This window comes from Mixophyes fleayi, chromosome 12 (assembly GCF_038048845.1).
Source record: "Mixophyes fleayi isolate aMixFle1 chromosome 12, aMixFle1.hap1, whole genome shotgun sequence".
Taxonomy (NCBI): Eukaryota; Metazoa; Chordata; class Amphibia; order Anura; family Limnodynastidae; genus Mixophyes; species Mixophyes fleayi.
In genome coordinates, this window is record NC_134413.1 from 3925206 (window position 1) to 3950961 (window position 25756).

A 25756-nucleotide genomic window follows, 5' to 3' on the forward strand; every position below is an offset into this window, starting at 1 on the left:
ATTATGTACAGACACTGGATATATATGTTATTATGTACAGACACTGGAGATATATATTATTATGTACAGACACTGGAGATATATATTATTATGTGCAGACACTGGAGATATATATTATTATGTACAGACACTGGAGATATATATTATTATGTACAGACACTGGATATATATATATTATTATGTACAGACACTGGAGATATATATTATTATGTACAGACACTGGATATATATATATTATTATGTACAGACACTGGAGATATATATATTATTATGTGCAGACACTGGAGATATATATTATTATGTACAGACACTGGATATATATATTATTATGTACAGACACTGGATATATATATATTATTATGTACAGACACTGGAGATATATATATTATTATGTGCAGACACTGGAGATATATATTATTATGTACAGACACTGGAGATATATATTATTATGTACATACACTGTATAATATATATATATATATATATATATATATATATATATATATATATATATATATATATATATATATATATATATATATATATATATATATATATATATATGGCATCACAGCCGCCATGACACCTCCTGGTTGCCATGGTAACAGATGACAAGTTCCGCTTCGCGTTCCCTCCTCCTGCCAGGTTTGGCCCCTCTGATGCTCCGTCCGGTGACGTATTTCCGGGAACAGAGCGGCAGACATGGTGAGTGGGCATCTTTTCCTCCCGGAACCGGCGGTACCGGGGGCTGCACGTTATATAATATATATCTCCATCTCCGTGTGTTATACCAGCCCCCGCTGTCTGTATGTACCCCCGTATATAGGGTTATAGAGTTATACCTCTGTATACCGCTGCCAGAGCCCCCGGTGTACTGTGCGCTGTACATAGTGATAGATCTCTGTATAATACACAGGTGACTATATGTAATATGTGTATTATGTACAAGAGATTATATAATGTCGTCATTTCAGCGTTAATTAGGAAAGTGTGTAATTACCTCCCCCCTCATACTGTTAGTTATCCAAATAGATGACGGTAGTGAGTCCATTATACTGTGGAAAAATGTATTCTCTGTGTGCTATATATATATATATATATATATATGATGGAGGGTAAATTCCTGTTGTCCTGCATATTACAGCTGTAAAGCTCATGATTAGCTCAGCTCCCCCCTCACTCTTTCCCTTCTGCCCTTCTCCCTACGATCATCAGCATTTATTTATATAGCGCCACTAATTCTGCAGCGCTGTACAGAGAGCTCACTCACATTAGTCCCTGCCCCATTGGAGCTTACAGTCTAAATTCCCTAACACACAGACAGACAGAGAGAGACAGACTTGGGTCAATTTTGGTAGCAGCCAATTAAGCTACCAGTATGTTTTTGGAGTGTGGGAGGAAACCGGAGCACCCGGAGGAAACCCACGCAAACACGGGGAGAACATACAAACTCCTTACAGATAAGGCCATGGTCGGGAATTGAACTCATGACTCCAGTGCTGTGAGGCTGAAGTGCTAACCACTGAGCCACCGTACTTCCCTACCACCTGCTTTCTCCAGTCACAGGCTCTGCCCAGTCCTCCTGTGTCAGAGGTGACCCCACCGATGTACTGTCGCCCACTGCTGCTGGTCTCTCCTGTACCCATGACTCCCTTCCATGTTCCTCTTGTTTCTTGTATACCCCAACACCCACTGCTCCCATCCTCTTTCTTCATTCACTCAAATGTTATTCCAGCTGAAAGTTTTTGGCACAGGATAAGTAGTAGCAGCCATAGGGGCAGATTCAGTTCTAAGAGATCTTCCGAAGCAACGTGCAAGGAGAAAGCGGCGAGGTCTGGTGTGAAATATTCGCACAATTTTGCTTCCACCTCAGGGGTGCGATCAATAATGAGGGGAGATTCCTCTATTGTCTTAACTGTGCAGGATCACATTGTGCAAGACTAGCAGCACTTTGCGGTTTATTGAATCCACTTCCTTAGTGTCTGGGTGTTAGGAGGTGAAGACAACTTCTATACAGCAGCATTAGGCAGAGTGGTATAGGAGAGAAGACAATATGGTGGGGGGCAGTGTTGGGACCAAATCAGTGGTTTGCATTTATTTAGTCTGATAATACTCTGACAGGGAACATTAGTTGAAGATAGGTAGTCTAGCAGCATGTGTGATAATTATTTCATTGGGTGGAGGGAAAGAATGGTTAATTATGAAGTTTAGATTTTTAAACTATATGGCAACACAGACAGAATCTACACTGCTAAATGTTGATTACTGGATATTTATATTGTATACATGGAGACATCTTGGGAGGAATTATTTTAACAGTGTGCGAGATGAAACCAGCGAGCAGTCAGTTTCTTCAAAAACAAGCGTGCCACAGAGCAGGGTATCATAGTCTGGTTGTAGTACATAAACCGCTCATCACACCTGGCAATGCACATATGTGAGCTCAGCGGGACAAAGAGCACAGCTAGCGGTCTGCCGAGCAACGGAAAAGACGATATGGTCATATAAGTCATCCTCCATCGTGTTCTAGATAACCGGACGAGTGCATCTGTGACACCAACCTATAGAACACTACAGTCCTGTGCTTGTTTCCTGCAGTGACGGGTTCTGGTGGTTCCGTCATGTTGTGGGCACCTTTTCCTGGCATGGTTTGGACGGTCATTCCCTAAGAGGGAGAGGACAATACTGCTTAATATTATTGTCAGGATTCCCAAATATGAAGACTACTTAGAGAAGCGTGAGTGAAACAAAGTGGTTTTATTTTAACACAGGTCACAAGGGTAAAAAAGGAAATGCAGGAAATGATAAGGTTGTTGGTACAAGTCCATAGAAGTCGTTGAAACAGGATTCCAGGATTACCAGGTTTGCTGAGGAAGCTGGAGATATTGGATATCGGGCATGATGGGTTAACTGAAGGTACTGGTTTGTCAGGATAGCCAGGTTTAGCTAGGAAGCTGGAGACCATGCACAACATTATGCCTGCGGGTACAGGTTCAAGGACCCTGGTTTAGCCACTGGAGCAGGAAATACTGGTGTCCAGGCATAATTGTTGAAATGCAGGAACAAGGAGACTGAATTCCCCGGTTTAGCCACTAGAGCAGGGTATTTGCATAAAGATATGCACTTTGGAAACGTGGGATACTTGCAGAGAAATGATCACTTGGCAGGCGTCATATACCAGGGAGCAGGTCAGGATCAGATCACAGGAGTTACATGAAGAAACCAGCAGCAAATTGATGAACTGGCCCCGACTGCTGGGAGATGCCATCTGTTAAAGGCCAGAAACGTGTGATTAGGATCAGAACACATGATGGAGATCTAACCCCTTGCTGGCAGGAACAGATGAAGGCACAACAGTATCTAGGGAGGAGATGCTGAACTGCAGCCAGAGGCAACTCGTGACAGGTATTCAGTGACCATCTTCACCCCATGATACAGCTTTTCTTTCATTTTGGGAGGGGTGTCTTCTAGGATGACCTCCATAGAGCACGTGTGGTCTCCCGGTGGTTTGATGAGCATGACATTGATGTCATCCATATGACACGGCTTTCTCAATTGCGCAATCTGGACCCGACCAAGCACATGTGGGATATTCTGGAACAACGACAGAGATCAGGTTTTCTACAACAGTCAAACAGGCGTCAGTTGAGTGACTTATTGTTGTAGACAAATGTTGCTTCATCCCACATGCGCAATTACAGACATTGGAAGACTCCATACCACGGCGCGTATTGGCTGGACTGGTGTGTTGGCACAACGCTGTATTACGTGGTGTTTCCAGTGTCACCCACATAGCATAAGTTGTGATTCCCACATAGCATAAGTTGTGATTAGCGTAAAGATGTAAATAGCTTGCACACGGGTCAATTGTATATTTCCCTGTATTGTTACTATACATAGAAATGTTATATAGAATTTTGACGATGAACCCTGTGTACACACCTGTGTGAAGCCCCATTCACTGCTCATTTAATTCTGTGTTATTCCAGGGTCAGAGTCAGAGTGGGAGCCATGGACCAGGGGGAGGAAAGAAGGACGACAAGGTGAGTACAGAGGGGGTCTGCGAAAACGTGCTCTCTACTCCATAGAGGCTTTCTATAGTGGGACAACATAACCATATATTCCAATTGCCATTTGCAGTTTACTATAGTAGCATAAAATAAGTACATCATTGTTTGCCATTCACCTTCTTGTAGAGATATGGGCCTTCATGTATGCATTGAGTTTTCAAATATAGTAACCCCCCCCCCCCTGCTGCTTTTAACGTTGGTTAACAAAATTAATTTGCTTGTTCTCTATCACGGTTTCCTTCCCAGGGCAGCGGCTCGGAGACACCAGAGAAATAATTTCCTGGCTTGTAGCGCAGCTTTAAATATTCTCCAACCATAAGGTAGCAGAGAAGCTCCCTCTGTTATCAGTTGATAGATGTAAAGGTCCGATCACCATAGATGCCTCCAACAGTGATGGAGACACAATAACTTTTCCTCGTATTATAATAATTTCACAATAATACTGCTCCCGTCTGTTGTGATAGGTGGGTGGGTTCATTGTCTCTGCACATGCATATTGCTCCAGTAATAACCCTGCTATTTACATGTATAATGTAAGGATAAGAAGAAGAAGTACGAGCCGCCAGTACCCACCAGGGTCGGGAAGAAGAAGAAGAAGACAAAGGGGCCGGATGCCGCCAGTAAACTTCCCCTCGGTAAGCTCTGATTTATCGTGATCTGATAATACTTTATCACAGCGATCCCTCAGTGTCACACAGCGGGGGGGGGGGGGGGGAGGGGGGGCTTCTTAAGGCTTAAAACTCAATAGGCCAAATTATCTTAATGGTTGTGCCAAGGGGGCATTTATTGATAGATGCATCGTTGCCCCCCCCCAGGGCCACGCTGGGACAGGATCCTCCCAGAAAATAAAGTCAGGACCTGGGGTCCGTTATCTATTTATTTCATCCACACATTACAAATACCAGATATCAGTCTCTGGTCCTCTGCTTCTACCCTGCAGTATAGGTCTCACTTCTAGTTATTGCTGCTACTAAGTAAAAGTAAAATTGTCCAAGAATTGCAGAAAGTAGCTGTAAATTGGCCTTACAATACTGATACATTTACACCACACACAATTGTAAACATACAGCTACACTTACCTGCCATTAAAACTGTAATGGTGATCTTGTTATACCGTGAGAAGTGCTGTCTATCTCCATGGATATGTTCTATCCTATTGTGGAGATAATAACATTGTTCTGTGGCCTATAAACCTTTCACCAGAAGATGATTAGTTTTTCTTCATCATTCATCATCACACAAGTACCCCACAGTGTGGCAGACGTGGCTGCGGGTCAATAAACCTAATACACAAGTCTCCTTACATAGAGAAGCCACTAAATCATATTCCTAGTTCTCGTACCTTGTACGAGTTTGAGCTGTTTCATATTATATTGACATTTGTGGTGCAGATAAGTATAAAGTATCACATTACACCTCCCCAACAAAACAATTTATATATATATTCTCTATATGTGTTATATAAGCCAACTTTTATTCTGGATTAATTGTTCCGTTACTGTTGTATAAATTGATTTACTTTTCTGGATCTCCCCATTGTGGAAAACCTCCTGTTACACAATGTTTCGTCTTTTTACGCTACTTGATTCTCTGGTTAATGTGTCTCAGTGTAATTATGAGCATTACTTTGGGGAGATAGGTGAAAAAAATAACAATTTTTAATAAGCAGCGTGATAAAAGATAGTGAGTGTTGTATGTTATTCAGTTTATATGAACGAATATTTAACAGCTGGGCCATTGTTTGGCCTCTGTCCGCTATTCCGTATCTCCAGTTAATGGATAGTTTGTGACGGTGCATGAAATCCATCATCCATTAATTTCAGTTCCTTGTACATCCTGCAGTAACTCCACATACCCAGTGTAGGCTGAAGCTGTTGAAGCTGGAGAGGATCAAAGACTATCTCCTGATGGAGGAAGAGTTCATCAGGAATCAGGAGCAGATGAAGCCGCTGGAGGAGAAGCAGGAGGTAAAGGAGAGGAGTTGTGTTTTCGTCGTTTCATGTCAATGGCTCGTTGTGGTCATAGACAATATACAGTAGAGGAGAGACCTGATAGCTGTAATGTGATGGTATTGTACCTGTGTTTATTGGAAATAAATTCTCTTCATTTATATTTGTAGGAGGAAAGGTCCAAGGTGGATGACCTCCGAGGAACCCCAATGTCAGTTGGCACCTTAGAGGAGATCATTGATGATAACCACGCAATTGTCTCCACATCAGTGGGATCCGAGCACTACGTCAGTATCCTCTCCTTTGTGGACAAAGACCTGCTGGAACCAGGCTGCTCTGTCTTGCTGAACCACAAAGTGAGTCACTATGGATCAGTGGGCTGGTGCTGGGAGTGAGTTAGTACAGTGTGACGATGGATCAGTGGGCTGGTGCTGGGAGTGAGTAGAGTTGCGCTGGATCAGTGGGCTGGTGCTGGGAGTGAGTAAGTTAGTAGTATAGTGTTACAACGGATCAGTGGACTGGTGCTGGGAGTGGGTAGTGTGTCACAATGGATCAGTGGACTGGTGCTGGGAGTGAGTAAGTTAGTAGTATAGTGTCACAATGGATCAGTGGCCTGGTGCTGGGAGTGAGTAGAGTGTTACGATGGATCAGTGGGCTGGTGCTGGGAGTGAGTAGAGTGTTGCGCTGGATCAGTGGGCTGGTGCTGGGAGTGGGTAGTGTGTCACAATGGATCAGTGGCCTGGTGCTGGGAGTGAGTAGAGTGTTACGATGGATCAGTGGGCTGGTGCTGGGAGTGAGTAAGTTAGTATAGTGTTACGATGGATCAGTGGCCTGGTGCTGGGAGTGAGTAAGTTAGTATAGTGTTACGATGGATCAGTGGCCTGGTGCTGGGAGTGAGTAGAGTGTTACGATGGATCAGTGGGCTGGTGCTGGGAGTGAGTAAGTTAGTAGTATAGTGTTACGATGGATCAGTGGGCTGGTGCTGGGAGTGAGTAAGTTAGTAGTATAGTGTTACGATGGATCAGTGGCCTGGTGCTGGGAGTGAGTAAGTTAGTAGTATAGTGTTACGATGGATCAGTGGCCTGGTGCTGGGAGTGAGTAGAGTGTTACGATGGATCAGTGGGCTGGTGTTGGGAGTGAGTAAGTTAGTATAGTGTTACGATGAATCAGTGGGCTGGTGCTGGGAGTGAGTAAGTTAGTAGTATAGTGTTACGATGGATCAGTGGCCTGGTGCTGGGAGTGAGTAGAGTGTTGCGATGGATCAGTGGGCTGGTGCTGGGAGTGAGTAGAGTGTTGCGATGGATCAGTGGGCTGGTGCTGGGAGTGAGTAAGTTAGTATAGTGTTACGATGGATCAGTGGGCTGGTGCTGGGAGTGGGTAGTGTGTCACAATGGATCAGTGGCCTGGTGCTGGGAGTGAGCTAGTCGAGTGTTCCCGACATGTCAGATGCTGATTATTAATGTACCGTTTCTGAAATTGGATTTAGATGAATCTTAAACGCCTTTCAGCAATATTCTGGTTTGGACAAATCACTCGGTTTCACCTAATGGACCAAATCCTGGTTTCTCTGTGACTTAAGTTCACAGTACACATCATTATTACTAAATAATATTACATCATCTGGACCCCTCCTATGTCATTTTATGGCACAAATTCGTTTCGGTTCCATAATCACCAGTATATAAATTGTGTGTTTGTTCTCTACTAGATGTATTAGATATCTGCGCTGTAAAACCTCTTACAATACAAATTGCTCCTGTACTGAATGCTAAGGGAGAGAGAATTTGTCACTGACCGGTCTATAAGCTGCTCCCATGCGCTGTGTGTACAGTAAGGCCCAGTCAGATGCGGGATACATTCGGTGCAAGATAACAGCTGGAGTTTTTACAGTATCTGCATCATTTCATTATTCTCAAGGGGGGGGGTAACTGTACATTGCAGAACAGGGTCATCCCGTGGGGGCTGCTCAGTTATTATCTCTTTTACATTAGGCAAGACGTGGCTTTTGTGGAACTACAGGAGCCAGCATGCAGGGACTGGAGAGCATGGTTCTCCTACCTCTTATCTACAGTAACCGTGGGTCTATTACTCTAATAATAGCAGGGGGTTTTATTTTCCATCTATCATGGACATTCGGAGTATTGATTTGTTGGACTTGGTGATGATGACGATGAGCCGTTTCCTTTTCAGAGACGGTCACATATCTGTGTGTGATCATTAGACCTCACGTATCTCTACGTATGTTCTGTACACAGGTTCATGCTGTGATCGGGGTACTCATGGATGACACGGATCCCTTGGTGACTGTGATGAAGGTGGAGAAAGCCCCTCAGGAAACGTATGCAGATATCGGGGGGCTGGATAATCAGATTCAGGAGATCAAGGTATTTCTGTCCGTTCCCCACCGATACCGGCACTAATGTACTAAGGATTCTATAAACATAGTTATGATAATACAGATAATACAGCAGCCCCCAGTACCCCAGTATTCACTGTCAGCGCCTCATGACCTGAAGGATAATGTTTGTGTCTTTCCCATATACTATAACGGTAAATATCTGCTGATTACTATCAGTGATTCCATCCTGATCAGACTGATACAAAGTGTAGAGGCCAAACTATAATCACTATATATATATATTTTATTTATTTTTTTACACATTGGTGTGAAGTTCATGAGTAGCAGACACTTAATATCAACATTATCCATATTTATCTAATGAAGTAAATTGCAATTTTCAATTGTACAATATAAAAAATATTTATTTTATTTTCTCCTCTTGAAGCAAATCGACATTGCATTTGTGTAAGACATCACTTCATAAACATAAATATCAATCAAAATAAAAAATATAACTACTGACATGTTATGGATTTTCTGTTTCAATATTGTCACTGTCTGCTGTTTGGAGCTCATGTTCTTGCAAAAATAAAGAGTTTAAAAAAATAAATAAAAAAATATAGAAAATATTAGGAGAGAACAGAGAGTTTCAAAAATAAGACAATACACATCATCATCACTAGAAATACAGAATATTTACTGTAAGATGTGTTTTTGATTTGCTACAAAAATATTTGGGGAGATTCAATGTATCTCTGGAAAAGTCCATGGAGATGACTGATGTTGAGGACGGAATCCCTGCTCACTTTCCCTCACACCCCGAGCGGAGATTCCTTAGCATAATGGCCGACACTGTGCAGCCAATCGAATCTCTCCTATTATCTTACTGCCGCACTGAGTGTGTGATCTGTGTCCTATAGGAGTCTGTGGAGCTTCCTCTCACCCACCCAGAGTACTACGAAGAGATGGGTATTAAACCACCCAAAGGAGTCATTCTCTACGGGGCCCCGGGCACAGGTACAGTCATCATGGCCCGAGTTGGTCGTCTGTTTATTCTTCTATTGATCCCCGTATTGCTCAGCTGACCTGTTTATCTTCTCAGGTAAAACTCTTTTGGCCAAAGCTGTGGCCAACCAGACCTCAGCCACCTTCCTGAGGGTGGTGGGCTCGGAGCTGATCCAGAAATACCTGGGTGATGGCCCCAAGCTGGTGCGGGAGCTGTTTAGAGTGGCAGAGGAGCACGCGCCGTCTATAGTATTTATTGATGAGATTGACGCCATTGGCACAAAGAGGTAAGAGCTGGACTTCTGTCCCCCCGGTACAACCACCACTAACCGTTCCCTGTCTTTAATATGTATTTTGGATTTTTAAAATCGGACATACAAAAATATAAAGCATATAAAGTATGCAGATAACTATGGATCTCCTCACGTGTTGTATTAATATTTCTCTACAAGTATACAGAGTATATTTTACTTTTAAATTAAGTCTCTTACCCTGTGGTTCCCTGTGTCCTCATAATTCTCATTTTTTTTGAAAACTATTGTGTACCACCAGCGAATAATCTTAATAACCCATATTTTATACATGTTCCTAGTTGTTGGTTATATTATTTTCTGATATACTTTATACATTTGTAGACCACAGAAAGGTAATTTAAAAGAAATAGATTGAGAAATGAATCTGGCTGATAAATGTTATAATGATATTGGGAGTATTTGGGCTCCTGGAGTAAAACCGTGCCTGACACCTTATATATCAACTGCAACTTTTGTGGCTGGAGAGTTTTTAATTTCTGACCCTTTGACACATCTGTGATCTCTTGTGAATCTACAGATGGGGTCTGGGTTCTTCTTTATGATTGGTTGCCTGGTGTCAGTATCAGCCAATCTCCTGGCTTCTCACACACGCACACTTCTGTAGAATTCTTCAGCAATTGTTATGTTTTCTGTTTGCATCCTCCGTCATCGCCCTTGTATCAGGAGCGTAACGTGTGTATGTTAATGACATGATCCTGACGTCAGCTGAGGTTCCAGCATTATACACGTCTCCTGTTCATCCCACAGATATGACTCCAACTCCGGCGGGGAGAGAGAGATTCAGAGAACAATGTTGGAGCTGCTCAACCAGCTGGATGGATTCGATTCTCGGGGTGATGTTAAAGTCATAATGGCCACAAACAGGATAGAAACACTAGACCCAGCATTAATTAGACCAGGTATGAATGAACTCGTTCCTTCCCTTGTACGTAGTGGTACAATCCTGATGGTCCCCAGAGACTGAGCGATGTCCAGTAATATACACTGTGCTACCCCAAATATATCCCAAGATGCAATGACCTAATTCACAGAGCATAGAGACACCAGATCCGTACTTTGTACAAGGTCTGACGCTGTTAGTTTGCTACCCTCACGCTGCGCTGTCACTAGCTGGATACAATGTACACATCACCCCAAAAATGAAGGGGAATGCTCAGACTCTTCAGCATTTTGAACACAACACATATTAAGGGCTTCAATTGGTTCCTGTCCATTCAGTGACCTCTTGAGCTATCACCGTATCCTGTGTTTATTAATGGTGCTGTCACCAATACCGCCCACCGTTTATCTACACTGATCATACCAGCGCTCTGTATATACTGCAGACTGCTATAAGCTGGTAGGAGTTGTCCACTTTTATCCTGCACCCCATCCCTCAATTATCTGTGTGTCTGGTTACGGTGTGGATCCAGGAGGGTGTTACATGTGGCAGAAGTGTGCACCACCTTCATAAAAATGTACAGTAAGGACGGTTCTTCCACTTTTGTTAAACAGCGGCTGATGTAGGATGTAGTTCAGTAATAACATGAGATGCCCAGGACTCCTACAGGGTCCCCCACCCTGTCCTTAGCAAGTAGCCCCTAATGCTGAAACATATTTATCAGACACCCACAAAGTTAGACATAGGGGTACAAGGTATTTAGTAACTCTTACGTAAAAACTAAGGTTGATGGGAGTTTATTTGGAAGAATATTATGTGACCTGTAATGAATGTGGTATTTATATAAAAGAAATAAAGGTGGTGGCATCAGGCTGTCACTAGATGGTTGTATATTATTTGCTGGCTGCTGAAACACTTTATATTTGTGACTGTAACTATCACCTTTTTCCATCCAGGCCGTATTGACAGAAAGATTGAGTTCCCTCTGCCGGATGAGAAGACGAAGAGACGAATCTTCCAGATCCACACGAGCCGTATGACTCTGTCCACCGACGTCACGCTGGATGATTTAATCATGTCTAAAGACGACCTCTCCGGAGCAGATATCAAAGTATGAAACTTGTTATATTTCAGATATTACTATTATGCTGAATTCATTAGAAAGCTGCATATTTTATGTTTAGTTAACGGACTCCTGTGTGAGATTTACAGTTCCTGCAAGAAATGTGGTGATAGTGGAATCCCGTTCCTGTTTCTCTCCGCAGGCTATATGCACAGAGGCTGGGCTGATTCTCATCACTGTTTCTCTCCGCAGGCTATATGCACAGAGGCTGCTCTGATTCCTGTTTCTCTCCGCAGGCTATATGCACAGAGGCTGGGCTGATTCTCATCACTGTTTCTCTCCGCAGGCTATATGCACAGAGGCTGGGCTGATTCTCATCACTGTTTCTCTCCGCAGGCTATATGCACAGAGGCTGGGCTGATGGCTCTCCGGGAGCGTAGGATGAAAGTTACCAACGAAGACTTTAAGAAATCAAAAGAGAACGTCCTGTACAAGAAGCAAGAAGGCACCCCAGAGGGGCTCTATCTTTAAGCTTTTGCTCTATATATTTTCATTTTCTTTGGTTATTTTTTCACTGGATGGGGGAGAATATTATTGTATGTGTAGAGGGGAACAGTTGCCCTTAGTCTGTACCCTCCAACAGTTGGACTGTTACTCCCACCATCCCCAGACATGATGGAGTTTCTGTGCTACAAACACAAATGTTCATCCATGAATCTGCCGTCTTGTTGTGGGACGTTCATAGATTGACCATCCTGTATCTCAAGTCCGTTTCCCGACAGACAGTTGGCCTATTGTGTCTGCTGGAGGTTGCGTTAAATAAAATCAAGTAAATCTCAGATTATTGCAGTTTGTGTTGATGTATCGGTGTTTAGGTCACACAGGCGGTGGTGATATATTACGGAGAATTGTCTGCTGTGTACCTCATATATTACAGCTCCTCCTACAACAGGACAGACACCTTCCAGTTAGTAGGTTAATGCTGTGTTTTATTCTAACTTCATTCTGCATTTCTAGTCTAAAGGGCAGAGATTGCTGTGATGAACAGACTCCTGGAGAAGCAAATGATGGTCAGCAGTTTTTAAGGTCTTCATAATCATGACCGTACCGATAGGGTCTAACTCGCAATAACAAAGGAGGGTCTGTATACAGTTGTTTTTATTTTATGAAAGGAACTTCAGAATTTCTTTTGCCAAAAGATGTTTGAGCCTCTGCCACCACGTGTCGCCCCTGTACTGCAAATTTTAGAAACCCCAGATAAGATGCCACTGGGGCATGTAGATATACTCGTATCTTAAAATTGTCAAGTGGCAACGTCAAAGCCCATGGCCTGACTCTCGATATTGACTCCCAATTAGAATTTCTGTATGAACAATGTTTTTACCTCTGTCACTGGCTTGAACCTCCTGCAGGTTTTCTCATTAGAAAGACAAAGGAGACACCTTTCTTCTGTTCTAGCAGTGGGATGAAATTCTGAAGGATAATTTGCTTGTTGTGGTTCCTTCTGAATAAGGATGAGACCACATAGAGTCCGAGCATCATCAGCTTTATGATGTGTTACACAGACAGAACTACTGAACTCCCCCAGGTTATCCTGAATCTCTTCTGTCCCCAACTTGCTCATCAGGATGGTCAGACTGTAAGAAGGACCTTTCCTGGAGCCTGTTGTCTTCCAGCTCATGGGAATAGTTCTTTCAGTGCTGATCCATTATGTCTGAAAAATATTATTTTTGATATTTATAAATCCTGGTTCTTTAACTCTCTTGAATGTCTGACTGTTATCTTCAAGGTTACTCTTGAAATTGCACCTTTTTTACCATACATTTTAAGTGCATTTTACAAATGTTTTGCTTGGATTATGGATCTTCCAACCATGGTCTTAACTGCAATGCCCTTCAGAGTGTAACTGTCAAAAATCATCCCCATCATTATCTCAGATAATTCTACAAGATCATGCTCCAAAATCTGCAATATATTTTAGCTTACGTGGAGGTATAAACATCTTATCCAGTGCTGTTCATTCATTGTTCAACTGCGAGTGACCATCACTATGAAGCTGGTACAGATACATCCTCTAGTCTGGTTAATCCATCTATGAGGTCCTTGAAGGTGGAGATATTGTCTATCTTTCTAGTGGGGTAGTAGGTGCATCTACAACAGGAATATTATCCTGCTAAATAACCTCTGCACACAATATGGGGTAAAGTTTTGACATTTTAAACCTGTTTCTTTTTCCCCCCTCTCTTTTTGTTAAAGGTTTCTTTAATATCCAACCAAGGAAAAGCTTCCTTTATATTTTCCTTCAACTTGAGATAATGAAATTTTGTTTTTCTTGGGTAATTCTAGACCTTTCCTTACTGCTCTACTACATGCAGCAAGATGTGCGTCTTTCATATATTCCTCTGCGTTAGAAAGAGACAGATCTTGTAAGACGTCAGTAGGTAGCGAGTGATCCTGGACCTCTGGTCCAGACTTGTTTGAGATTTCATTCTTCTATTTGAGGACAACTTGTTGGGAGTTCTCTGAAATGTTTTCAGCTGCTTCTCTTATCCAGGAAATAACAGCTCAGTCGCTGTATCTCTACGTTGTTGACTCAGGATTCACAGACCAGCTTAGATGGCAGAAGCTGGATCTCCACAGGCCCAGTAATCCTGCTGTCCTCAGACCTGTCCCTCTGGTAATTATTCCTTAACAGGGTCTTGACTTCCTTTATCTTCTCTGGCTACGCTGAGGGCGATCACAACCCCCAGTCTGTGGCACTTCTATCACCCATGCATTATTCAGTCACTTAAGGGTATAAGGGTATATTTACTAAACGGCAGGTTTGGAAAAGTGGAGATGTTGCCTATAGCAACCAATCAGATTCCAGCTTTCATTCATTTAGTGCATCCTACAAATTGAGCTAGAATCTGATTGGTTGCTATAGGCAACATCTCCACTTTTTCAAACCCGCCGTTTAGTAAATCTAGCCCCTAAAGTGTTACCTGATTTCTACTATGTGTGTCCATGGCCTAAAGCAGCTAAAAAGACAGCTGCCTATCACAGTACACTACCTATAATGCAAACACTGCTGTATACATAACATGAACCATAATATATATATTTTCATTCCTCTTTTAGTTCCAGAGAACCTTAAACAACCTGAATGTTTTCCCAGCATAACATGAGCAGTCAGCCCCTGTACATAACACCCATAGAAATAAGTCTTACCCAACCGCAGGCACGAAAAGCCCCAAATGCAGAAGGAAGAGGTCGGCAAGACCTGACTGCCCCACACATACCACGGCATCCTCCGCATACCAGGATTTATCCCACCCACCACGTGACACCCCAATCTCTATAGGGGCATTCCTTAAATAGGATAGAATAAGCTGAACCTCTCCTGGTAATAACTGCTGGGTCAGACACAGTGGTGGGATTCAAATAAATTAACAACCGGTTCTCTGCCCTAAGGACCGTTTTTAAGTATACAATAATATATCAATATTAAGACGCAGTTATCCAGTCAAACCCAGGTGTGTGTGTAAAATATTTCTTTTATGCTGCTAATATTGAGATGATTGTAATGAGTCATGTTATGCCACAGTAATGCTCCTCTTCATCACTCTCTGCCATGCTGCCTTTGCTCTCCCTTGCTTCCGTTCCTTCACTTACCTTTTCTATCGGCGTCTTCTTACTTGTGCTGACTCTTCTCTGCTCATCACTGAACGTCGGCTGCGGACGGAGGAGGAGGAGGAGGAGGAGGAGTGCCGCTGCCGCAGACAGGTGAGTATTTTTATTTATTTATTTTAAAGGGCCTGCTCCCCCCACCAATGAAGAGGGTGGGGTGGACTCAGTCTGCAGTCACCGGTTCGCCAAACCGAGCCTAAAATTAGGTATCCTTTCTGGCGAACCGGCTGAATTTCCCCACTGGTCAAACCTTCTATGGTCATTTTCATTTTTCTCCAAACGGGGGAAAAAAAAGGAAAAAAAAAAAAAAAGGCAGATTGATGGTGTTTTATTGTGATTAGGTAAATGTGTCCTAGTCAGGGGAGGACACGGACCTTACATTATAGAACTGAGCACAGTATATATAATTATCTGGAGCTACAGCTGTCTCCGGCAGTGGCTTCATCAGGGGCTTCTGGGTACAACATTCTGTACGACAGGTCAGTAGAACTTGCGGCAGTTTAATGTGTGGATCCTGTGACTATGACTCCGCTGAATTCAGACCATAACACACAATATCTTTTTCTAGTTTTTAATCGTAATAGCGCAGCCCATCCCTCTGCGCCAAGTGGTGATCTTCCAGCTCGTGACCCTGCAGAACAAACGCAGAATATTCAGACGTTTCACCAGTTTAACGGCTATTCATTTATACAATACTAATGCAGTGTGTATCACAGTGTTCCCTCCGTTACAATGTAGCCATTCCATGATATGTACCAGCCCTGCTGTTTTTTATAGTGGTGGAGAAATAAGTGTTGTATGGGAGCTATAGCCGGGGGGAGCAGATTAGTTCCGAATCTTTAGGTTCAGTAACAGCCTAATATCCAGAACTAATTGCAGATTCGCTAATAAGTGATGCAATATTCTGGGTCAGATCATGTTTTCAGGATTTCTGTCTGTGGGATAATTACTGACCCCACCACGTAGAGTAAGTCACCTGTGCATGATTATAGAGACCCTGAAAACACGAGCGGTTGGAGGTGCATGAGGTCTGGAGTTAAACACTGCATCAGGAATATTCAAATTGAAAAAAATTAACCTAATAGTATGTTTTTGGAGTGTGGGAGGAAACCGGAGCACCCGGAGGAAACCCACGCAAACACGGAGAGAACAGACAAACTTATCACAGATAAGGCCATGGTCGTGACCCCCAGTGCTGTGAGGCAGAAGTGCTAACCACTAAGTCACCGTCCTGCCCATACCGCAGTATTAATGTCTCACCTCAATTACTTCAAACTGAGTACGCTCCTGCTGTGCTCGCCTCTGTACCACCACCTGGAAAAGATTATTAAATACAAAATCCATAAAAGCTGGAGCGTAATATTTACATGAAACAGAAATGCAAATCCACACTCTGTCTAACCTGAAGTGACTAAGAGGTTCCTGTGCTCTGTACTTTTCTAAGGCTCAGATATAGCAAAGGGTATAGAGCTCCGAGAGCGGTGGAACCACTCGTAGGGCGTGTTGGTGCTTTTCCCCAAGATAAGAAAGGGGTTCTCTCCAGCGCAGGCTTCCCCCTATCAAAATAGTAGCAGTTGGGCTATGGGTATCTATTCCAATCACAGCACTACTTATGTAGTTTGTATGTTCTCTGTGTTCCCGTGGATTTCCTCCCATAGTCCACATACATGCTATCAGGATGTGAATGATTAAATAAGGGCTGCGTAATATGGTGATGCTATATAAATACTAATTGCAGTTGTACCGCTGTATTACCCCCATCCCCCACACAAACATGAGTGGCAAGTCCGGCCACGATATACTCACAGTCACGGCGATACCGGTGAGAATAGCCAGGGCGATGATAATTATTATGGCTGAAAACCCAGGAGAGATGGACTTCATGTTAATCCGCGGAGGTTCGTTGTCAAAGAACAAGACACGGATAGAATCCGGATCAACCTCCAGGTTCTGTCCATCCACAGGAAGAGTGAATTTACTTTGCTTTAGCTGTGAAAAGACGAGAAGTAAATAATATGTAACAAGAATACCTTAGTAATTAGCGTTGTATAGGATTGGAACAATTTTGTTTCTTTTGTTGCCAGTGGGCGCAGTACCTCCTGCTGACCTGCAGATGGCACACTGGCTCTGCTTACAGAGTTTACTTTTGACTTGAAAGGTTCAATATGAATAATCTACTAAAAAGCCGCAGACAGAAAGTAAGAGGAACTTAGTAACGACTTACGTCCCGCTCTATGTAATAAGCCACTGTAGCAATGTCCACTGGATCCTTTGTTCCATTGGTGGAAAATAATTTCATGGTAACTCCGTGTAACAGTTCGTGTATCTGCATGAAACAACCGTCAGTACAATGGTCATAGGATCGCCCCATGTTATTTCCGAATAGATTTAGGGGAATTCCTATTGGGGGTCCATCCTCTGTACATAACTGAATACAGCAGCTCTATAGGAGCTTACAGGACAGACTCCGCCTCCTGCGCTACAGCCAGATCCAGGATTCAGGGACTGATAGGAAGAGCTACTGAGAGAGTAAATATCCTTAGAAAAATGTGATTGGTTTTGGGAACAAGCCCGGGGTCCTTTTAGAAGCTAGATACAGTTAGATTGCCAACTGCAGAAGGCTGTTTGGCTCTTTTTGAATCTCATCAGTGCAAGATATTAAAGATGGCTTCTAGGGCATAGGACTTGTAGCACATCTGATTTCTGCTTAAACTGCTGGTATTATGTTTGAAGGCCCTGATCAGACCAGATTCAAGGTTTGTGAATAGCTTTCAAGGCTGTCTAATCCCATATACAAGTAGTGATATCACCAGGCAGGACCTGACCGCTGTGCAAGGCTCTTGTAGAGACGCATTATACACAGTGATTCTGAATAAAACACAGAGGAAAAAACATTGACTTTATAATTAATGCTGATTATAGGACATTACCCTAAATTTAAAAGCACTGAACGTTAAAAAAATGACTTCCCCTGTAATACTCACAGTCACCTGTAGGATCTGCGGAGCTTTGAGAATAAATCGAGATACTTTACTGGTCAGTTTCCTGTAAATATAGATACAAAGTATATTACCTAAGACCAGCGGTTCCATGCACATAGCTGGACTACAGGGACAAATATGGAACAATGTACATAGGTCACTGACCTGCGCAATTCCTCCTCGCTGCCTTTCACAAGCGCAAACTCTGTTCTGAAGATGAAATCAATCTGAATGAGACTGAAAGACAATGACAGTAAATCAATAGTCTATACACAGAGGTGGAGCTGGAGGATGTGAGTAGCAGAATGTTTGGGATTCCTGGGTTTATGCACCTGCCTGTCAGGTACTTATATCAGGGTAATAAACATATCCGTAACACAAAAAAACAGCTGCTGACAATGGAAGTAGCTTCCACTCGTGATAATCTTTGTTGAAATGTCATTTGTAGCTGTAAACTCGTCTATGCAAACATTTAGCCATTGATTGGTGTAGCATCAGCACCCCCTACAGGTTGTAAGCGGTACTACAACATATTATGGAATACTGTAATTGTTACTGGCGCCCCCTTGTGTAATAAGTAGGAAACACAGCAATAAACAGGTTGTTTTTTTTAATGGAACAATGTATGTTCTGCATAGACCAAAATTCACCTATTAATAAAAATAAATATTTTATTCCTGAGAGTTGGGTTATTATGTAAAGACCTGAAAAGTGAAAGATATGGTTTTCTAATTCAAATGAGTAGATTACTACACAACAAAAGTGTGAATGAAATATAAATATATATCACAACATGATAGATATATGTGTATACGGTATACAAGCAGCTGAAAAGGAGGCCAACAATCATCATCATCATCTTTTTATTTATATAGTGCCACTGATTCCGCAGTGCTGTACAGAGAACTCATTCACATCTGTCCCTGCCCCATTGGAGCTTACAGTCTAAATTCCCTAATATAGACACACACTAACACACAGACTCATACAGACAGACAGAGAGGGAGACAGACAGGTAGACTAGGGTACATTTTGATAGCAGTCAATTAACCTACTAGTATGTTTTAAAATAAATAAGGTTATACACAGTAGTTTCACATTAGAGACATAAAAAAAAACATATAGTAAAACTTTTCTTAAAACATTGTTATTAAACATATTGTAACACTTCAGTATTAATCCTAAAATTTTAAAAAAAACTTATAATCCAAAAGTCAAATGGTCTTTGATTCCTAAAATTCAGAGTATCAAAAGTGTACTAACTATATCATAATTCCCAATTAAATTTAAAACCTAAATAACAGCATAGATTTGACTTATATGTTAGTTCTTCAGAAATGTCAGTCTTGTGATGTAGATATAAAGTAATCAAACAGAACTTCTGAAAAATTATGAAGATGGCAACTGACAAGTAGCTAGAAATCTCAAAGGTTTGGGTCCTAAATTCTGTAATGCAGATAATATTGAATGTGCACTTTAAAATGAGATATTGGTCGGCTTAATTAATTAATTTGCACCATGATAAGTACACTTATATAAGTAGATGAGACTGCTCTGCAAACAAAACAAATTGCAAAAATCTCGCTGTACAAAGGTCCTGACTCATGATTCTAATTACCGACCTTCCTCTGATTGTGCAGCAAATGACCACAGACTACATGTGGCCCTTCAGAATAGGTTGACACCATACAGATAAATACTATAAATTGGATTAAATGCAGAAGACGCTGGTGACAGGAATCTGTTATGAATGTAGAAGTCTGGTTTCATACAAAAAATATGAAAATAAATAAAAGTTATGTAACAGATGGTGTTTCCCACATCGTCTGCATAATACTCTTCATGGGGCCAAGTTCTGGGATATCGTAGATAACGGTTATGTGTAGGATTAAGCAGATTGGGAGATATCCATGTAAAAGTGAATGAGGCACAAATACAGAACAATGTACAGAGAAGACTGCAACAATTTACATTAATATATATATAGGAGATATAATATACATATAGCCAGGGGTGGATTTATTATATATTGGGGTTCTGGAGCAGAATATTTCTGAGCTAGAAAAGTCTGCACCATGCAGAGGATTCACGTCATGTGATTAGGGTGCACAAACATTTGCAACTGACTGTAGATTGTGTGAATAATTCTAGCAGTAATGTTTATTTAAAAACATTTGCACTGCAGTCTTTCCAATACAGAGTCACACAGCTTATGGGCAGGGTTTGCTTATTGAGTACATAAGAATAGACAGACTGACCTGACAAACACAGTGGCTGCCTTTCACCCTTTAGCAAAGACCCAAAGAAATGGGATGTGTGACACTGTCTACAATACGAGGGTAAAGCATGACAATATTTAATGAGATAATACTCACTGCACACTGACGAGTCTGTCACACTTGGGGTCATCGCTGGTCTTGTCGGTCACTCTGGCCCCCGCACTGTCCACGCACCAGCACAGGTTGGTGTCCTCATCGCATTGCTTAGCCTTGAAAGCTCCGTTCTCCTCGCAATCTGGATCGTACACGTTGTCCACCTCCACCCTGCCCCGCCCTGGGTGACTCCGCCCTCTGCGACTCTTGTGCAACATTTCGAGATGCATCAGACGGCACTTAGGCGTCACTAAAGTGAGGAAACAAATAACCACACGGTGAGTTCACAGGGGAGGAAATGTGACATCTACAGAAACAACAGTAACGACGGCTGGGGGATAACAAACACCCCGAATGTCCAGGACTCTCTCATACAGGTAACTTCTGTGTCACCTCGAGTCTGACCTGGAGCAGGAGAAGCACATGGAGCATGTGTGGGACATTTATAGGAACAGTCAGTGCAGTTTTTATAGATATCGGAAATTTCTGGGCATCAATTTTAAGCTGCACAGCTGGTGCTGTGTTGGTATAAAGAGAGAATGAACAGTCAGTTCCTGTGCCAATTACACACTGAGCGCAGAAAGTGCAGGTGTGCCCCCACCGTAGAGATTTCTCCAGTCACTAGGAACCAGTGACATCACTGAGAACGCAGCCTATCCAGTCACTAGGAACCAGTGACATCACTGAGAGTGCAGCCTATCCAGTCACTAGGAACCAGTAACATCACTGAGAGTGCAGCCTATCCAGTCACTAGGAACCAGTAACATCACTGAGAATGTAGCCTATCCAGTCACTAGGAACCAGTAACATCACTGAGAATGCAGCCTATCCAGTCACTAGGAGCCAGTGACATCACTAAGAGTGCAGCCTATCCTGTCACTAGTAACCAGTAACATCACTGAGAGTGCAGCCTATCCAGTCACTAGGAACCAGTAACATCACTGAGAATGTAGCCTATCCAGTCACTAGGAACCAGTAACATCACTGAGAATGCAGCCTATGCAGTCACTAGGAACCAGTAACATCACTGAGAGTGCAGCCTATCCAGTCACTAGGAACCAGTAACATCACTGAGAATGTAGCCTATCCAGTCACTAGGAACCAGTAACATCACTGAGAATGCAGCCTATCCAGTCACTAGGAGCCAGTGACATCACTAAGAGTGCAGCCTATCCAGTCACTAGGAACCAGTAACATCACTGAGAATGTAGCCTATCCAGTCACTAGGAACCAGTAACATCACTGAGAGTGCAGCCTATCCAGTCACTAGGAACCAGTAACATCACTGAGAATGTAGCCTATCCAGTCACTAGGAACCAGTAACATCACTGAGAGTGCAGCCTATCCAGTCACTAGGAACCAGTAACATCACTGAGAATGTAGCCTATCCAGTCACTAGGAACCAGTAACATCACTGAGAGTGCAGCCTATCCAGTCACTAGGAACCAGTAACATCACTGAGAATGTAGCCTATCCAGTCACTAGGAACCAGTAACATCACTGAGAGTGCAGCCTATCCAGTCACTAGTAACCAGTAACATCACTGAGAGTGCAGCCTATCCAGTCACTAGGAACCAGTAACATCACTGAGAATGTAGCCTATCCAGTCACTAGGAACCAGTAACATCACTGAGAGTGCAGCCTATCCAGTCACTAGGAACCAGTAACATCACTGAGAATGTAGCCTATCCAGTCACTAGGAACCAGTAACATCACTGAGAATGCAGCCTATCCAGTCACTAGGAGCCAGTGACATCACTAAGAGTGCAGCCTATCCTGTCACTAGTAACCAGTAACATCACTGAGAGTGCAGCCTATCCAGTCACTAGGAACCAGTAACATCACTGAGAATGTAGCCTATCCAGTCACTAGGAACCAGTAACATCACTGAGAATGCAGCCTATCCAGTCACTAGGGACCAGTTACATCACTGAGAATGCAGCCTATCCAGTCACTAGGGACCAGTGACATCACTGAGAGTGCAGCCTATCCAGTCACTAGGAACCAGTGACATCACTGAGAGTGCGGCCTATCCAGTCACTAGGAACCAGTGACATCACTGAGAACGCAGCCTATCCAGTCACTAGGAGCCAGTGACATCACTGAGAGTGCAGCCTATCCTGTCACTAGTAACCAGTAACATCACTGAGAATGTAGCCTATCCAGTCACTAGGAGCCAGTGACATCACTGAGAGTGCAGCCTATCCAGTCACTAGGAACCAGTAACATCACTGAGAATGCAGCCTATCCAGTCACTAGGAACCAGTAACATCACTGAGAATGCAGCCTATCCAGTCACTAGGAGCCAGTGACATCACTGAGAATGCAGCCTATCCAGTCACTAGGAACCAGTAACATCACTGAGAATGAAGCCTATCCAGTCACTAGGAACCAGTAACATCACTGAGAATGCAGCCTATCCATTCACTAGGAACCAGTAACATCACTGAGAACGCAGCCTATCCATTCAGTAGGAACCAGTAACATCACTGAGAATGCTTCCTATCCAGTCACTAGGAACCAGTGACATCACAGAGAGTGCAGCCTATCCAGTCACTAGGAACCAGTGACATCACCGAGAGTGCAGCCTATCCAGTCACTAGGAGCCAGTGACATCACTGAGAATGCAGCCTATCCAGTCACTAGGAGCCAGTGACATCACTGAGAATGCAGCCTATCCAGTCACTAGGAACCAGTGACATCACTGAGAGTGCAGCCTATCCAGTCACTAGGAACCAGTGACATCACAGAGAGTGCAGCCTATCCAGTCACTAGGAACCAGTGACATCACTGAGAGTGCAGCCTATCCAGTCACTAGGAACCAGTGACATCACCGAGAGTGCAGCCTATCCAGTCACTAGGAACCAGTGACATCACTGAGAGTGCAGCCTATCCAGTCACTAGGAACCAGTGACATCACCGAGAGTGCAGGTAATAGGTCCATTTGAAAAGAAACTTGTTGCAGTGGTGAATTTAAGCCTTCAAACTGAACCTGATTATTCTCACCAGATAGGTTTCATTTTGGTGGCCTTATTACAGGACTATCTGGACAGAGAAGGGCAGGAATTGTATTTTATTCAGTACTCACATTGGTTGCAGTTGACAGTCATGTTGTCATATCCGCTGTACACGGCCTCACACGTCCCGCAGCGGTTCAGATGACAGGTGACAAATTCATTGTACTGACACAAAGAATCCTCACAGACCTCGTCGTAGTCGCAGTTCTCGTGAGCAGGAAGGGCGTCCGGGCATTCGTCATCTGTAGCGGGAGCAGGACAGTCAGACATCAGGATAAAGGGATCACTATGAACATAGCTGCAGGGGGGCGATGATATATTCACACTGTCTGCTCAGCTGTATCAATATCAACTAATCTGTGTGCAGAATATGTGTCCAATGACAGAGTGGGAACATTTAATATCTCACCAAATGTTTCATCATGTATCCCATTGTAGAACAATGAAAGCTAATCACTAATTAGTTGCTACGGGTTACCGCACATTTGTACTCAGCTACCCCTTCATATGCGATACATTGTTGCAGATAGTGTCTGTCTCCCTTCTCTGTGTGTGAGTGTGTGTCTACATTAGGGAATTTAGACTGTAAGCTCCAATGGAGCAGAGACTGATGTGAATGAGTTCTCTGTACAGCACTGCGGAATTAGTGGCGCTATATAAATAAATGGTGATGATGATGATGATAGTGTCAAGGCCGTATGGTCAGGAAGTTCTCCCTGCACCTCAGTGTGTTTGTCTCTGAAGGCTGTTTGCCCAAACATGAAAAAACTGCCCTCTATGATTATTGTCCGAAACCCCCTTAGGATGTATAGTAACAATAATGTTATCTTTATTTTTACTTATCTAAAAAAAAATATTATTATGCATCTGTAAAATCATCCACAGCCTTTTTAAATCCAGCAAAATATTACATTTATTGCGAGTTATATGAAATAAATTGAAAATGTGATTAGAAAGCATTGAATGGGCATCCGGTCTTCTCTGTAAATATGTTATTATTTCCACCGTGACAAACTTTTCACATAATTGAATTAGAAATTTTCAAACACAGACTATGGATTTAGGAATTATTTACAGTGTGGATGGTATATATTTTTGCTAACGGTTGTATGTTACACGAGTTAGTAAGATATCTATCCTTAGCAAAGGCATCCCAGAGTGTGACTTGATGAAATTAAAGTTCTCAAACTACATAGTTGCAAATATTTGTAACATTCTGGAAAATATATAAAACTATTTTAGACGTTTGTGTCTGTCCTATAAACTCACCTCCAGATGTCGTCCCCTCTACCACACACAGCGCCCACAATCTACGTACCTGGCACAGGCGAGACCCCCGACAGAGACCCCAGGAGCAGCAGAGGAAGGAAGATCCCTGGAAAATGCTTTGTGTCCATGTGGATGGATTTAAATCCCAGGAAATGGAGAAACAGTAACTCTAAGTTGTCCTCTGTCTGTCTCTCTCCTGGAAAGGTCTGACCCGGAGAGGGTTCCGCTTGGATTGAGACAGGTTTAGGCATTACTCCCCCCCAGGCACAGTCTGTGAGGGTACATATCTTATAGCGAGGAGGGGGCACTAATGACATTGAAATATCTGGGACAGGAAATCATGAACACGTTCACATCGTCTGAATATTATATCACAGCCTACAGATGAAAAGGTCAGGAAAGCAGTAATTAGGGGGCATAAATTAATCGATAATCCCCATTTCCATGGGGATTTAAAGGTTTAGATGCCGCTGTGGTTGTATCGGGAATATTTGAAAACTTAGATTTTATTCACTGACAAGTATCTCAGGAAAAACTGTTTGATCATATTTTTATGTCCACGTTACAATTTAGCAAACTGAAAAGTACTGGATCTCCCGCACGCAGATGTCCTTAGAATTCTCACATATTAATGTGTACAGAGGGAGGGATTATATATATATATATATATATATATATATATATATAATTAGATGTTATAAGTTACAATAGACCAGGATATCTTCATGCCTATATACCATTACATTTATACAATAGCAACAGTGTGTACAGAGAGCTTACAATCTAATTACACTGACATACGTCTTTGGACTGTGGAAGGAGACCC

General features: G+C 42.6%; 2 protein-coding genes across 4 annotated transcripts; one reads left to right on the forward strand and one right to left on the reverse strand.

Moving 5' to 3' along the window:
• Window positions 1-652: 652 nt before the first annotated feature.
• PSMC1 (proteasome 26S subunit, ATPase 1) lies at window positions 653-12461 on the forward strand. Of its 2 annotated transcripts, none has more exons than XM_075192832.1 (11): window positions 653-705; window positions 3990-4043; window positions 4609-4705; window positions 5913-6037; window positions 6190-6375; window positions 8275-8403; window positions 9281-9377; window positions 9463-9652; window positions 10427-10578; window positions 11516-11670; window positions 12019-12461. In XM_075192832.1, the coding sequence occupies exons 1-11, from the start codon at window positions 703-705 to the stop codon at window positions 12151-12153; spliced, it is 1323 nt and encodes a 440-aa protein (XP_075048933.1). In that variant the 5' UTR covers window positions 653-702; the 3' UTR covers window positions 12154-12461. The 2 variants fall into 2 exon arrangements, with proteins under 2 accessions (XP_075048933.1, XP_075048935.1); XM_075192834.1 differs by lacking the exon at window positions 12019-12461 and adding an exon at window positions 11825-12012.
• Window positions 12462-15603: 3142 nt separating this feature from the next.
• On the reverse strand, window positions 15604-24189 carry LOC142109038 (epithelial cell adhesion molecule-like). 2 transcript variants are annotated; one of them, XM_075193047.1, is made up of 8 exons: window positions 23733-24189; window positions 20648-20894; window positions 18438-18509; window positions 18276-18336; window positions 17516-17617; window positions 17098-17280; window positions 16552-16605; window positions 15604-15922 (listed from the first exon to the last, which is right to left on the reverse strand). In XM_075193047.1, exons 1-8 carry the CDS (start codon window positions 23929-23931, stop codon window positions 15863-15865), a joined length of 978 nt encoding a protein of 325 aa, XP_075049148.1. In that variant the 5' UTR covers window positions 23932-24189; the 3' UTR covers window positions 15604-15862. The 2 variants fall into 2 exon arrangements, with proteins under 2 accessions (XP_075049148.1, XP_075049149.1); XM_075193048.1 differs by lacking the exon at window positions 16552-16605.
• Window positions 24190-25756: the final 1567 nt, after the last annotated feature.